General features: G+C 45.1%; 1 protein-coding gene across 1 annotated transcript in view; it reads left to right on the forward strand.

Annotated features, from left to right (window-relative positions):
* The window catches only part of LOC129339121 (epididymal sperm-binding protein 1-like), a 35524-nt gene that overhangs the window by 1483 nt on the left and 17087 nt on the right, over positions 1-16954 (forward strand). The window contains exons 2-4 of the mRNA XM_054993726.1: positions 3692-3777; positions 6573-6737; positions 7685-7849. Coding sequence (XP_054849701.1) covers positions 3692-3777; positions 6573-6737; positions 7685-7849 — 416 coding nt within the window. The remainder of the gene's footprint in view (positions 1-3691; positions 3778-6572; positions 6738-7684; positions 7850-16954) is intronic.

Consider the following 16954-nt stretch of genomic DNA (forward strand, 5'->3'; position numbering starts at 1 on the left):
CTCTCTTTCAAGGAACCATGATATAAACCCCAAGTGGGCTTACTGTGATTCCTCAGGTACGAAATGAAAACAAAGAACAAGAAGAATGGGAAAATATAGAGTATTTTGGAAAAGTTTTATGAATGGAAGGAGCAGGAGGATAGAACAGGTATGGGACTAGAAACCTGATTATTAGCTACTATGTTCCGGATTACAGATTCTGAGAGTATGAATAGGACTAGCAACAAAGCCCACTGTGGAAAAAACATAATGGACTCTAGAAAGGGGAGAGTGGGCAGGCAGGCATTCCTTCCTCCTCTGTCACTGATCCCAGCCAGATGAAGGCAGGGGGAGTGGGCATGGCAACCTCCTCTGCACCTGATCCTGGCTGAGTGAAGGGGAGGGCAGGCATTGCCACCTGCTCTGCGCCTGATCCTGGCCGGGTGAATGGGGGGTGGGCATTGTCTCGTGCTCCACACCTGACCCAGGCTGGGTGAAGGGAGGGTGGGGATTGCCACCTGCTTCTCTCATGATCCAGGCAGGATGAAGGGGCAGGTCTTACTGCCTGCTCTGCACCTGATCCAGGCCTGGTGAAGCAGGAGTGGGCATTGCCAGCTGCTCTTCTGATCCTAGCTGGGTGAAGAAAGGACAGGCATTGCTTCCCAATCTGTGCCTAATTCCAGCTGGGTGAAGTGGGGTGGGGGAATTGCCACCTGCTCTGCTCCTGATACCAGCTGGGTGAAGGTTGGGGGGAAGGCATTGCTACCTGCTTTGCTCCTCATCTCATTGAAGGCAGAGGGTGGGCATTGCCACCTATTCTGCTCCTGATCTCAGCTGGGTGAAGGGGGGAGCAGACATTGCCACCTGCTTTGTTTCTGATCCAAGCTGCGTGAAGAGGGGATGGGCATTTCCACCTGTTCTGCTCCTAATCCCAGCTGGGTGAAGGCAGGGGGCAGGCTCCTGCTCCTCTCTTGATCTCAGCTGGATGAAGGGGGGAGCGGGCATTGCCACCTGCTTTGCTTCTGATCCAAGCAGGGTAAAGAGGGTATTGGCATTTCCACCTTCTCTGCATCTGATCCCAGCTGGGTGATGGGGAGGGGGGCATTGCTCTCCTGATCCTATCTGGATGAAGGTGGAGGGTGGATATTGCCACTTGTTCTGCACCTGATCCCAGCTGGGTATATGGTCAGCAGGCATTGCCACCTGCTCTGCACCTGATCCCAGCTGGTTTAATGCAGAGGCAGGCATTGCCACCAGCTCCCCTCCTGATCCCAGCTGGGTGAAGGGCAAGCAGGCATTTGCTCCTGATTTCAGCTGGATGAAAGGGAGGGCAGGGATTGCCACCTACTCCATTCCTGATCCCAGCTGGATGAAGGCAGGAGCAGGCATTGCCACCAGCTCCACTCTGGATCCCAGCTGGGTGAAGGTGGGAGGGGACAGGCATTACTGTCTGCTCTGCCCCTGTGTTTGGCCTGGGCTTCCTGCCATGGCATGTTCTCTGTAGGTCTGGCTGCTTCTTCTGGGCTTCCCTTCACAGCAATGCCTTCTGGAGGCACATCGGGGTAGGAAGTGAGTTGTCTTGAATATGCTTAGCCTTTTATATAGTAGGATAATCCCTTGGTCTTCTTTAAGCATTTCCTCTCCCCCAAATTGAAAACAAGGCTATACAATACCAAGAATACCATCTATTGAAACCATCTATTGATTCCAGTATTGGGCAGAGGCCTGCAGGCCCCTACGGAATTCTGACAAAGAATGATGGGATAGCCAGAAAATGGCTCCCACACCTTCAGTCACAGAGTGAAGATCCTTGTGCTGTGGAGGCAGCTGTTACCAAAGCAACATTTTAAAAAATCTGCCCAGCTAATCAAATTTACAGCGACCAAGCAGAGGTCTTGCTGGACAAAACCTCTGTCTAGCTGTATTTCTAAAAATACTTGGACACCAAGGAAGTGTTGGCTGGACCCATGGTGCCCACAGGCACCACACTGGAGATTATGCTTGCTAACACTGGAGCATCATTTCTACTGGTGCAAGAAGCCTTCCTCCAATGGAAGAATTTCTCTTAGTTCCTCCTTGTCCCTTTCTCTGTTCTTCAGAACTCAGACCATGTCACTTCCCCTTCAATTTTAATGGGAGATCATACTCCAGGTGTACCAGGGATGGAGATGATTTTTTTTTTATAATTTTTTTTATTTTTCATAACTACAAAACACTACACAGCACTACACAAGACTATCACAAGGAAAGGGGAGAGGGAAGGGACAAAGGGGGGTGGAAAAAGAAAAAAAGAAAAAAAAGGGGGGGGAATGAACTACAAACACTAAACACTATACTTCAATGTTTCCCTTCATACTGTCATAATACAAAAATAGCTCCATAGGATAATGATGGAGTGGTTAATCATACAGAGAATAAACATTTCAAATTCTGATTAAACTTTCCTCCCCCTTCTAGGTCCCGGACGCAGTTCTCTCTGTGCAACCGCTGTTGCGGTGCTCTCCTCCTCCCCCCCCCCTCCGGCTCCTCCTTTTCTTCGTTCGCGGTGCAGCAGAGTTCTGGGTTTTTATTCTCAAAATCCTTTAGTTGATCTTCTGATAATATCTTATAGGCCTGATCTTTATATCTGAACCATATTCCTTCCGGGAATAACCATTTGTACTTTATTCCATGGTCCCTCAGAACAGCTGCAAACTTTTTATATTTAAAACGCCGTTTCCGGACTAGAAATGGAACGTCCTTCAAAATCTTGACTTTCAAACCCATAAAGTCCAAATCCGCATTGTATGAGTTATATAGGATGGTGTCCCGAATCTTTTTAGATGAAAAGTCAATAATGATCTCACGAGGCAACTGTCGCTTTGTTGCATATTTTGAAGAAGCCCGACGGACCTCCAAAATGGCGCTTTTAACCTCTTCTTTAGTCGTCCTCGCGGGTGTCGCCAGTAGTTCCGAGACCAAATCCCACAGATCCTCATTTTCCTCCTCTTTCACGTTTTGGAGACGCAAAATTGTCTGCGTTCGTTCCACCTGTAGCCCGATCAGCTGGTTCTCCACCAACTTCAGCTCCTTTTTTGTAGCCTTCACAAGTGACGCACTTTCCAGAGCAGACTTTTCTGCCCCCCCCGCTGCTGCCTTAATGGTTTTCACCTCGCTTTCAATTAAGCCCACCCTTTGATCAGTTTCGTTCAGCTTGTCAACAAAGGGTTTTATGGCTTCCACCACCGCCCTGCGCACCAACTCTTCGAGCGACTCCCCCTTCAAAGTAGCCGAGATTGACTTACCGAGAGCGGGACTTTGCTTCTTTGCTGCCATTTGGGGGGGGGGCACCAACAAAATTCTGGAACTCAACGAAGGGGAAGAGCGAGTCTTCTTCAGATCAACCTCTCCTTCACAAACGCTTGTAAAACAGAAGGGATTCGCTTGTTTACAGGCTTCCGCCTGTTTCTTTTACTTGCCGTTTCTCGTTGCCCGGCGGCACTCGAGGCGCCGCGCACGTCTGCTGGCCTCCATAGGGACAAACGGGCAATTCCCCCCCCGCATTGATTTCGGGGAGTTCTTCCCGCCGCGTCCCAGACCCTGGCTCCCTCCCTGGGAGTCCTGGGGGCTAATCCTTGCGGATCAGCCGCCCGGTCAGGGTGCCCGGTCGTTTCCTCCCAGACCAGCCGAGAGGAGCGTCCGGCATGGCTGAGAAAACGAAACCGAATCCCAGGGATGGAGATGATGATGGACAACTGTGGTGTGCCACAACTTCCAGCTATGAACGGGACAGGAAATGGAAGGCATGTGCCATGCAAGGTAAAGAAGTGCATTTGGAGAGAATCAAAATATATACTAGATTACCTTTGCTGAATCCAATTGGTTATCTCTGGAAATGTTTGGACAGTACTGCAAGTCTATTCCCTGGGGTGACAGTTTCATGGTACTCAAGGTAGGAATGTCAAGAGATGAGAATGAGTCAATAGATATGAGTCAACAGATAATCTGCCACAGGGGTGTTTTCCAATTAGGAGAGTTAGCAGATGTTTCTACTGGATAGGTTTGTTCCAAGATGTGTTTTTGTATGCAATGTCACCACTTTCTCCCAATGCTTGTACTATCTGAGGGCCAAGCTACAAGTGACAAATGACACTTGAACAGCAAGTGGATTGAGTGGAGGGCAAGTGAACAGGGAGAAATACACTTGCTGTTCAAGTGTCATTCGTCACTTGTAGCTTGGCCCTCAGTGTCTGGGATGGGGGCCTCTCTTGACTGTATATAAACTGCCATTGGCTTCCTATGCTGTTTTCTGATGCTCTACTTTCTAGGTAGACACATGTACAAATATTTCATGTGGATTAGAGGTGGGCATGAACCAAAAAAAATGAACTGTGAGGTTTGTGGTTCATCATGTTTCATGAATTGTGAACCATGAACTTTCACGAAATTGCCCCAGTTCGTGAACTGGTTCGTTTGGTTTGTGGTTTGTCAATTCCTGAGGTCCTAAAACGGCTCCCTTCAAAGTCAGAGATATCAAACTCGCAGGGACTCTTCAGCAGGCTCTCCTCCAGCCACCCTCCAAGTTTGCCGAAGATAGCATTTTGGATATCTGAGTTATAGTTATAGTGGGTGCCCCCAAGAAAGTTCCATTAGATATAATGGGAGTCAGCCACAAATCCCAATAGACTTGTGTCAGGCTCCTGGCTGGGTTTGTCAGAGCCTGGGGGTGGCACACCCTCCAGGTTGGCCTGGGCAGTGGCTAGGGTTCAAGGAAAGCCTCAGTTATGGAGGGAGGAGGCTGGTTGGAGAAACCCTATATCCCTCTCTCCTTCTGTTGGGACGGCCAGTGTTGCTCCCTCTCTGTCTGACCTTGTCACGCTCTCTTGTCTCTCCAACTCACTCACTCCCAATTACTCATCACTGGCTCCTTGTTCCTGCCCACCTTTTTGGCCCCTCTTGGCGCCCTCTCCCAGTCAAGGTGATGTTCTTGGGGACACAGTGACATTCTTCAAAGGAGAGGAGGACAGAAACCATCTATGAGAGGAAGTTAATCTTGGGGGGGGGGGAGAAGATGTTCCCCCTCTTTGGGGACAGGATATTCTTGGATAGGAAAAGACAGAGGCGATCCATGAAGCGAGGCTGATCCTGGGGTGAAGGAGACCTTGGGGGAACAGCATTGCATTCCGTACTGAAGACAGAGCCCCTGAGCCTGACAGTGGCCCAGATACTGAGGTGGGGTCGGAGCCATGATACCCCCAGACAGCTGTTGGTGGGGGGCAAGGTTAACTGCCAGTGGGGGGAGACTTGACTCTTCAATTCTCAAGGTCTCAGCTCCTGATCTTGGCAGGGGCAGGCATTGCCATCTGCTCTGCTCCTGATTCCAGCTGTGTGAAGGTGGGGGGAGGGCATTGCCCCTCTCTGCTCCTGATCCAAGCTGGGAGAAGGCAGAGGGCTGGCATTGCCACCTGCATCGTTCGTGATCCCAGTTGTATAAGGGTGAGGGGCAGGCATTGCCCCCTTTTTGCTCTTGATCCCTGCTGGGCGAAGGCAGGGGATCGGCATTGCCACCTGCTCTTCTCCTGATCTCTGCTGGGTGAAAGTGGGGACACAAAAGAAGCTTCTTTAGTTACCTAAGCCAAACCCCAAAAGCAGAGATCCACAACTAAGTGACTCAGGAAAACATTCAGCTCTATTTTCTTAATTGATTTAATACAAGTTATTTAATGTGACCCAGTGCATCTAATTTATATTCAATTCCTGATCCCTGCTGAGTGAAGTCGGGGGGCAGGCTTTACCACATGTTCTGCTCTGGATCCCCACTGGGTGAAGGTGGGGGATGGGCATTGCCACCTGCTCCGCTCCGGATCCCCGCTGGGTAAATGTGTGTGTGGTGGGGTGGGCATTGCTGCCTGCTCCGCACCTGCTCCTGGCCTGGGCTTCCCGCCGTGGTGTTCTCTCTGGAGGTCTGGCTGCTCCATCTGGGCTTCCCTCCATAACAGCACCCTCCGGAGCAACACCAGGGTAGGAAGTGAGTTGTATTGAATATGCTTAACCTTTTATATAGTAGGATTAGTCTTTGGATAGCTAACAAGCCAATTGAGTTTATATTCTCTTTCTGTTCCACAGTTCCTTCCATTTCCCCTACTTACATTTGGCACTCCATTGGAATTGAAAATTGATTTCCCACCATCACTCATCTTCGCATTCAGATTGAAACTATGATCCCACTGGGTCACAGTTTGCCAGATAAATCTAACTTATTTGCTATGGATCATGTGAATTTCTTTTCATCTGCTTGATCTTCTCATAAGATAAAGAAATACTAAGTGATGTCTTTGTAGGATTTGAAATCAGAAAAGAACCAGTGAAGTTCCCATCAGCCTGGGAACTAAAAATACTCCTCCCATCTATAAAAATATTTTTTCCTTTGAAAGTTAATTTCATTATTAGTTAATTTCCTTATGTATTCTCCAAGCATAAGTCAAATATTTTGTATGCAAATGTTTTCTGAATACTGGCTTTCTCCTGATATTAAATCCAAGATCTTCCAACATCTCTTTCCTTTTCCATAATCTAAGTACAGTCCTTCTTTATTTTTGTCCTCACATCTGAAGAGTATGAAGGGAACTCAAAAGGCAGCCTATGCGCCTTCCCTTTTATTTACAAGGGCCAGAAGTTCTATACCTGCACCAATGACAATACTGAGAGCGGAAGATTCTGGTGTGGCACCACTAGTAATTATGACAAGCACAAGTTGTGGAGCTACTGTGCTGACACAAGTAAGTTAATTTGGGCTGAAACCTGGTCAGGTAATGCTCAGATCTCAGGCAGTGCTGAAAACACTGAACTGGATCCAACCTGCTTTTCTGCTTATGAAAAACGGAGAAGGGATTCCTTTTGACTACTCTGTCTGTGGTGGGGATCATGGAACCTGCATGGACAAAAGCTATGTGAGATAGGAGGCTGTGGTAAGAAAGTGGAGTCAGGCAAGCTTGAGGGGGAAAGTTTGCTGGTTCAACCCCGTGGGTGCTGAGTCAATGGCCGATTCCAGATGACTAACCTTAAGGTGCTGCATGCCGCCCTGTTCTGGATCGCGACGGGGAAAATGCGAAATATCACGTTTTCTCACGCAAGTTTGGCATCGCGCCAAACTCGCGCGAGAAAACGCGATATTTCGCGTTTTCCCCGTCACGATCCAGAACAGGGCGGCATGCAGCGCCTTAAGGTTAGTCATCTGGAATCGGCCAATGTTAGAAATTTCTATTGCCACTGCTATAATCAGAAAGTGGAAATAAGTTCTGTGTAATGAAGAAAAGAATGTATGCCGCAGCACTAAATGCTACCTTCTAGCCTTGAAAAGAACAAAAATGACCAACCAATACTTTGCCTCATACAGTAGTCATGTTTTCAACACTGGAGGGCACAAGAGCATCAGAGACCGTTTCATGTAGAGCAAAGTAACTCAGTTTAAGAAACTGAACAAGGATAGGTAGAGGGAAACAATCAATCCAGCAAGTCTTCCCCAAGGCAATGTTATGTTATTAGATTGTAAACCCACAACACCCAGTTGTGGACTGTAGCAGTGCTTCAGGTATTAAGGAAGAACAGATAAAACAGCAGAGAGTATATGTCTTCTGGATGCTATGAGCATCCATCAAGAGCAGAGGAACTTTGCTGTCATAAGAGTTATCCCTCCTTTCTTTGTATTTTTCCTCATCCCTTCCAGGACTAGATTCTCATCCCACAGGACCATGTGTCTTTCCTTTTTACTACAATGGAAAGTCGTATCAATCTTGCACAAGAGATGGGGCAGCCAGTGGGAAATACTGGTGCTCCCTCATCAGGAATCACAATGACGATCTCAACATGTTTACCTACTGTAAACCTACAGGTAGGAAAGCTGAAGGATAGAAGAAACAGACAAAGCTTGGGGTGGAGGTTCCCTGGTGGTGTTTGAAAGAGTTGAGTGGGCAGGGAAGTTGTGGGAGTTTTCAATATGATGGAGTAAATGGAGCCCCTTTTGTCAAAATTAATTTATCTGCTGGACAATGTATGGCACATCCTTCCCCCCCCCCCAAACCCAATTCCTTCCTACTCCACTCTCCCCTTTTCTCTGCATTTTTCGGATGCATTCCTTTGATTACCATTTCCAAGGACTATTGATTAAACATGTGACAAAACTAACACTGAGCCCCATGTCATCTTCTCAAGCAAAGTTGGGCCAAATCTACATGTGGTGACCCATATCAAATGAACGAGGGTGCTTTTTAAAGCATTACAAGCTCACACAAGGTGAGTGGTAGTCTTGTTTTCAGAAACCAGAGGACAAGCATGCCATTAGAGTAATATTTGAGCATACTTCAGTATTAAAATGCCAGGGAGACTACCAATACCTTTATCTAGTCTCCGTGCTGATGCAATAGTTGGCATGAATTTGAGGGCCAAACCACACGAGACAAAATCCACTTGAATTACACTCGAATACACTCAAGTTACAAAATACACTCGAATTACCTGTGTAATTCAAGTGTATTTTGTCTTTTGTGGTAAGACCCTGAGAGAAGAGGATTTGAAGAGAGGAGAGAAGTAGGACAGCAGGAGGGACAGAGGGATATAGTACATCTATTATTTGACATGGAAACGTGATTGAGGGTGGCTGATTGCATTGTGGGGTTCAAAAACCTTGAACCTATACCAACCAAAAGGTTTCTTCCTGAGATGTCAAGCAGAAATCCAGGTAGTGGTTTGGATAGTAATTTATAATGGACCACAAGGGGGAACAACATGTGGAGCAGGACTGGGAATGGATACAGAGAGCCAAGCTACAAGTGATGCATGACACAGGTTGGGCACTTGTCAGCTTACCTCAAGTTTTGATGGGAAATGTAGGCGTCCTGGTCTTACAGCTTAGCGCTCCATTTAAATGAAGCCCCCCCTCACACACTGAGCAGAGGGGAAGGGGGGCATCCGGTGAGAGCCCAATGCCTGCACTCCCCTCCCAACCACCTGCACTTCCCTCCCAACCACATTTTCCCTCCCATAGACTGCCGCTCTGTAAACTTCAATTAAACGGAGAGCCAAGCTGCAAGACCAGGATGCCTACATTTCCCATCAAAACTTGAGGGAAGCTGACAAGTGTCCAACCTGTGTCAGGCGTCACTTGTAGCTTGGCTCACAGTTGCAACTGCTGAGCAGGAATTAGAAAGCTGAGTGGCAATTCTTGTTACACATGTCAAGAATAATGGAAATAAACACTCGGATTTTCACCTGGTTGAGAGGAGACAGAAGTATTGGAAAGAACCTTCTGATTGGCTAGGAGGGGTTGAAAGTGAACATCTTGATGTGGAAGGGTGGTGTGATACCCCAGCCACTCTAGCCCTTGCTAAACTCTGCCAACTCATCTTCCGGTCCCATAGCCAAAGATTACTGTTTCCCACTTTTTCTCCTTTGACAGCCAGTGGTCAATGAAATGAATACTTCCTTATCTGGTCTGATTTGAAGATAACACCTCTTCTCCCCCACCCCATGCATCAGGTCGGATTGCCCTTCCCCCAAGGTATGACTATTAAAGCAGAAAGACAACTTGTGAGAAGACTCCTTCCTGCACGGGAATCTATATTTCAAAGAAAATTCAAACCAGCTTTTCATCAAATGAATATCAATCAAATTTTGCAAGTGACTTAACGCTGCTTCTGGAGAAACAAGTGTGACGGCACATGGAGAAGTCCTGCCTGAGAAGTCTACAACACCTTCCCAAGCTTTTCTTGGCCTAGAAGGTGAGGCATGACTGCTAACGTAATTTTATGCTGGTTTGAGTATATCGCTTCATCTTGTCGTATAAGCACGGTGGTCACAGAAGGAATCCTCAATTATGTTGCATTTTGTGATTTGCTATATTATACTCTGTTGTGACCTCCTGTATCTATTAACAGTGGGTTGGAGGGCTAGATTTTGACCTCAGATATATTCAGTTCAGCTGTTCTGGATGGCTGTTTACAGTGCAATCAAATCAACCTGCTTTCCTAGACCCGAGTAGGATTCTGAGTAGATCTGCTTAGGAAAGCTCTGTCAACATCCCACAAAATGGTATCCAAAGCTGCACTCTTGTATTTGAGATAGCACAGACTTTGGTAGTCAAAGAGGATATCATCCTCTCTTTTTCATCAGCAGAAAAGCTGCCTGGATGCAACCCTGTGAATGAAGTCTCTTTCTATGTCACCAAAACTGGCCAAGTTAACCTACATCCATGATTTCAGATGGGTAGCCGTGTTGGTTTGCAGTAGAAGAGCAAGATTCAGGTCCGGTAGCACATTAGAGACCAACTAGGTTTCCAGAGTTTAAGCTACTGAAAGTCAAAGCTCCCTTCTTCAGATAGCTTTAAGATGCTGCTGGACCTGAATCTTGCTGTTCTATATCCATAATGACTCTTATCAATACATTTGTATGTTTCTGCATTCTCAAACACTTCAAACAAATATTTTAAGACTATTGTATGGAGCATGAGGTAGCAGAACAGCAATTATATTAAGAAATTTCACTGCATTACTCAAATGCTAAACAGGGATTGGGGTTCGAGAGTAACATGTTTTTTTCCTCAGTTGTCCTCCCTGTACATAATTCTTATTATCCTTTACAAATTTATGCATAAACATTCCACAGCTGGATTACTTGCAGCAAATAGCTCCAATGGCATCTAATTTATAACTTATGGCAGTTCCTGCTCTGTAATTACTGATAATAGTAATAATAAAAATAATAATTTGTCTGAAAGGTGCAACTTCATTTTCTTGACATTACTTTCTAAGTAATATTTTCATAAGTACTAACTTTTTCATAAGCCCAAAAAATGGGCTTATGAATGTTCTGAAAATGAGAACGTTAAGATCTTGTGGGATTTGGGAAGCTAGAAAACAATACTCCGTGTATAACTGTGGTTGAAGGTCAAATTGATTGATGTGGGAATCTCAGATGACAGTTCAATTGAGGGAAAAAATTGAAAAGATGAAAAAATCAAGATCTAAGATTTGAAGTTCAGCATCTCTGGGAAAAACAGGCAATGTACATAGGGCAGAACTGCTCAATCCCTACTTTTCCTCAGAGCCTCGCTACAAGTGACATTTTACACGTGAAGGGCACTTGATCATTTTCTCAAGTCCTTCTGGGAACTGAAGTCCCTCTCCCCCACCTCTTTTCCTTCTGTTCCTTCCCCTCTCTGTTAGAATGGCTGCCTGAAGAGACAGAGAGAGCCTACGGCAACAGCAGCTTTTGCAAATCATCTTGCTTGGGGAGGGGGGTGGGAATGCTCTGGAGAAAGCTGAGAAAGTTGCAGCTGCCCACCCCCAATGATCGTTGAGAGCAGGCTTGTGACTGGAGGAACGATTTGCAAAAGATGCTGTTGCCGCAGGCTTTCTCTGACTTTTCAGACAGCAATTCTAACAGTTCTAACAGAGAGGGGAAGGACACTAGGACTTCACCGACATGTCAGCTTTCTTCAGAGCATCCCCCACCCCCCAGCAAGACGATTTGCAAAAGCTGCTGTTGCCATAGGCTTTCTCTGTCTCTTCAGGCAGCCATTCTAACAGAGAGGGGAAGGAACAGAAGGAAAAGGGGTGGGGGAGAGGGACTTCAGTTCCCAGAAAGACTTGCGAAAATGATCAAGTGCCCTTCACGTGTAAAATGTCACTTGTAGTGAGGCTCTCAGTCTTCTCCTGCGAGGGAAATGGTGCTCCAGATGGTAATAACAGAACACATGATGAGGGAAGCAAGTTACAGACTATGATAGGCAGAAGGGTAGTGCATAAACACCTAGATTCTTTAAATGAAACTAAGTCTTCAGGTCCAGATGAATTTCAACCAGGGGTACTAAAAGAAATTGTGTATGTAATTTCTGAGCCTTTATCCATTATTTTTGAGAATTCTTGGAGAACAGGCGAGGTGCCAGAGGTGAGCAAATATTGGCCCCATCTTCAAGAAGGGAAAAAAGGAGGATCTTGGTAACTTCCAACACGTCAGCTTAACATCTATACCTGGAAATGTTTTGGAACAAATCATCAGTCAGTCTTTGAGAAATTAGAAAGGATGACTTTGACTACTAAGAGCCAGCATGGGTTTCTCAAGAACAAGTCATGTCAGACTAACTTTATCTCTTTTTTAAGAAAGTTACTACCTTGCTGGATCAGGGGAATGCTGTAGACATAGTTTATCTCAATTTCACTAAGCCTTTTGATAAGGTTCCACATAATATCCTTGCTGACAAGTTGGTAAAATGTGGTTTGGATCCTATTACTGTTTGGTGGATCTGTAATTGTTTGACAGATCACACTCAGAGAGTGCTAGTTAATGGTTCCTCATCCTCTTGGATAAGAGTGCCAAGTGGAGTTCCTCAGGGATCAGTCCTGGGACCTATTCTCTTCAAATTTTTTATAAATTATTTGGATGAAGGAATAGAGAGAATGCTTATTAAATTTGCAGATGATACTAAATTGGGAAGGGTAGCAAATATGGTAGAAGACAGAGTCAGGAGGATACAGGATGATCTTGATAGACTGGAAAACTGGGCTAAAGCAAAATGAATTTCAACAGAGATAAATGTAAAGTTCTGCATTTAGGTAGGAAGAATCAAATGCATAATTATAGAATGAGGGAGACTTACGTTGGTAGTAATATGTGCGAAAAGGATCTAGAGGTCTTAGTAGACAATACACTGAACATGAGTCAGCAGTGTAATGGGGTAGCTAAAAAGACAAATGGAAATTTGGGCTGTAGCAACAGAAGCATAGTGTCCTGATCACGCGAAGAGATGGTATCACTCTGCTCTGGTTAGACCTCACCTAGGGTATTGTGTTCAGTTTTTGGCACCACAATTTAAGAGGGCAACGAAAATGGTGAGGGATCTGGAGACCAAGTCCTATGAGGAAATATTGAAGGAGCTTGGTATGTTTAGCTTGGAGAAGACACAACTCGGAGGTGATATGATAACTATCTTTAAGTACTTGAAGGGCTGTCATATAGAGGATGGCACAGAGTTGTTTTCTGTCGCTCTAGAAGGTTGGACCAGAACCAATGGGCTGAAATTAAATCAAAAGAGTTTTCAGCTAAATCTTAGGAAGAACTTCCTGAGAGTCAGAGCGGTCCCACAGTGGAACAGGCTTCCTCAGAAGGGGGTGGGCTCTCCTCCTTTGGACATTTTTAAGCAGAGGCTAGATGGCCATCTGACAGCAATGCTGATTCTGTGAACCTAGGCAGATTATGAGAGGGAGGGCAGGAAGGGTTACATCAGGGCTTAGTTCTCATGGCCCTTTCTTACACGCCCAGGGTAATGGTTATTGCCACTTTGCCAGTCATAAAAATTGGTTGGCATTGCAGTTCTGCAGTTTGGCCACTTGAGGCCACTGCCTGCAAAACAGAGAAGATGGTTACTGTGGAAAAACTTGTAGAGCCTTCTATCCTTAAATTACAGATGATCAGAATCTATTTCTGGCAAGAGGTTATCAGAGCATCATGTGCATTGAAAACATAGAGAAGAGATTCTCTTAAGACCATTGGGGTATCTTATGTCTCAGATGTCCTCATTTAAACTCCCTTTTTAATGTTTTCCTCTTTTGCTCTACTTGCAACATTCAGTTTTACCACCACTTACTTCTTGTTCTGGATGTGCATGTAACTGCACTGGGAAGCAATGCAGTGCCTGATAAATATCACTAGACATTCTGGATCATCATACACTCTAGTACAATTGATAGGAAATGGTCTTGGTTTCAGAATATCCTTGCTCCAGCAGACCAGATATTCTTGGTTTTAACCAGCAGAAAGGAGCCTTTTAGTTCTTAGTATGCAATTTTTGGTCTATATAAACAAATTTCTTATTTTTTTTCCTTTATAGCCCACTTTTCTTGTTGAGACTTGTAAGTACCTCTTACATCAAAATCTCTTAATTTATAGAATAGTTCACACTTAATCCAGACAAGATGGGGGTAATGCTGTTTGGAAAAGCTGGGAACATGGAGGGAGTTGAAGTCCCCACTCTTGATGATCTCAATTTGTATCCTATGTTTTGTGAGTCACATCACAAAAGAGCTACATGTGATTTGTAGATCTGATTCTATTAATAGAGAAATGGTTAAATGTGTAGCAAAAATGCCTTCTGTCACTTTCATTTAGTTTGAACGCTGGACTCCTTAGGCCCATAGAATCAGGTGACACTGATCCATGCAACTGTGATCTCAAGGCTAGACTGCTTTAATATGATCTAGTGGGGGCAACTCTTGGAATGTCTACTAGTGCAAAATGTAGATATCTGCTAACTTTAGCAAGTGTTGGATGCTTGATACATATATTATGCCTATTTTAAGAACATCATATCGGTGGTTGGTTTGTTTCTAAGTTCCATTTAAGGTTTCCCTTTGTATCCCTTCATGGCCAGGATCCCACATACCTGTAGGACTCCTCTCACAGTAACAACTACTGCAACTCTGCTGATCCTCTGATTCATACCCTATTGGCTATTCCTTCTTGTAGGTTTTTAGACCAGCCACTGCTAGATCTAGAGCTTTTTTAGTGGTTGCTCCTAATTTGTGAAATAGACACCCTGAAGCTGTTAGGAAGGATCCCTCTTTGCTGAGGTTCCATCAATCGTGTAAGGTCGAGGTATTCAGGAAGGATGTTGACGCTACTCCCTGACAGTTAGTTAGATATCTTGGTTAGTTTGTATGGTTTTTTTTAAATTGCATATTATTTAGAACTGGATACTCTTTCATAAGGCTGAACTACAAGCTTTTCTGTGCAGTTATCTGATTCCCCTTCTGCTGCAGCCTCTGTCTTGAATGGCCTTTTGTTGATGTGGATCTCTGGACAGTTGGCATAGCTTGCTGCTTGCAAACGGGCCCCTCATCCCTCTTTTATCAGGTAGTCACTGGTCCCTGTTTCCTCAGAAAACTTTAGAATGCAGAAATTAAACACATGAAAAGCCAATCTGGGGCGCAGTATGTGGAGTCCATTGTTTCTTCTTCTTCTGTGGCATCCTGAACAGCTACTAGCAAGGTAGAACCAGAGCCACTGTGGGCATCTCTGAGGAACAAGGCAGTGGGGAAGTCCAGCTGCATGAATATCAACAGTCAAGGCCACAATCTCTACAAGGTTTGGGGCTGATTAGCACCCTTGGAGGCGACTCACCATTAAGCAAATGGTGTATTTACCATTCACCAAAATGTGACAAGAAGCAGAGTCAAAAAGATCTCAATATCCCCTCCATGTTCAGTATTATTTACATGCCACTTATGCAAACATTAAAAAGCTCCTTACCGTCCTCTCCATCCACTATTTCTATGAGGCAGATATAACTATTGCTTAAGGAATTTTTAGGCCCCATTTTATAAAATCTTATTCTGAGCATACATTCTAGCTACCAGCATGCAGAAGAATGTAAACAAGTAAAGAAAGGCCTTGCTCTAGTGTTAAGATACTGTCTCTGGGTGAGATAGGTCAAATGGGCAATGTATAAACATATTGTTGTTTTCTTTATTCTAATTAAATAAGGTAAGATTTAATCTTGATTGCATTCCTTTCCCAAGTAGCGTCAGACTTATGGCTCCAGCTTCTCAAATGTTTGTATAATTCATTTATCATTCAAACTTGTCAGATGTCATGTTCACTGACAGTTTTCAAGAAGAGGCTGGATGAATATTTGTCAGAGATGCTGTAATGTATAGTAGGAATTACTGAGACTTGGTGGGATGATTCCCATGACTGGAATGTGCTAGTGGATGGGTATCAGTTGTTCAAGAAAAACCAGAAGGGCAGAAGAGGAGGTGGAGTGGCATTGTATGTGAGGAGAGGGCTTGATTGTCAAGAAGTTATGGAGAATGGGGTGGACAGCCTAGTGGAAAGCATATGGGTAGAAATAAGGGGAGGAAGGACAAAGAGTATTATTGTTGGAGTCTGCTACGGACCACCTGACCAGCGAGAAGAAATGGATGCTGCCCTCTTTGAACAGATTGGTAGAGTATCCAGACACCAGAACCTTGTAATTATGGGTGACTTCAACTTCCCCGATGTGTCCTGGGAGACAGGCTCAGCAAAGCGTCATGAATCACACGATTTCCTGACCTGCCTGGCCGATAACGTCCTTTTTCAAAAGGTGGAGGAAGCTACAAGGGGCTCGGCCATACTAGACTTGATATTAACCAACAGGGAAGAATTGGTAGATGAGGTGAAGGTGGTGGGGACCTTAGGGGGAAGTGACCATGTCCTCCTTGAATTCCAGTTGCTGTGGGGGGCCAAGGAAGTTCATAGCCAGACTCGTAGGTTAGATTTTCATAGGGCCAACTTCGATGAACTCAGAGGCTTGATGAGAGTCATTTTGTGGGGGAGTGTGCTGGAAGGGAAAGGAGCAAGTGAAGGGTGGGCTCTTCTCAAACATGAGTTTTTGCAAGCTCAAGCCCTCACTATCCCAGCAAGATGGAAACATGGTAAGGGCTCCAAGAAACCAATGTGGATGTACTGAGAGCTCCAGAATAAGCTAAGGGAGAAAAAGGAAATGTTCAGGAAATGGAGAGGACAGACCTCTAGAGGGGAGTATATGAGGGTTACTAGGTACTGCAGATCAGCCATCAGAGAGGCCAAAGCTCAGTACAAGCTGGATCTGGCCAGGAGGGCTCGCTATGATAAGAAAAACTTCTACAGATATGTGAGAAGCAAATGCAAGGTAAAAGAGGCAATTGGACCGCTGTTGGGAGTAGATGGAGAAACTCTGATGCAGGACAGAGAAAAAGCAGACCGGCTTAATGACTTTTTTGCCTCCGTTTTCTCCCTGAAAAACTCAGGCACATCTAGAGATAATAGAAAATGTGACAGGACACCTGAGTGGCTAGTTGACATTGACAGAGAGGTTGTGGAGAGGTATCTGGCTGCACTGGATGAATTCAAATACCCTGGGCCAGATGGGGTGCACCCAAGAGTGCTGAAAGAACTTTCTAGAGAACTTGCAGAATCCCTGTCC

Source organism: Eublepharis macularius, chromosome 12 (genome assembly GCF_028583425.1).
Source record: "Eublepharis macularius isolate TG4126 chromosome 12, MPM_Emac_v1.0, whole genome shotgun sequence".
NCBI lineage: Eukaryota > Metazoa > Chordata > Lepidosauria > Squamata > Eublepharidae > Eublepharis > Eublepharis macularius.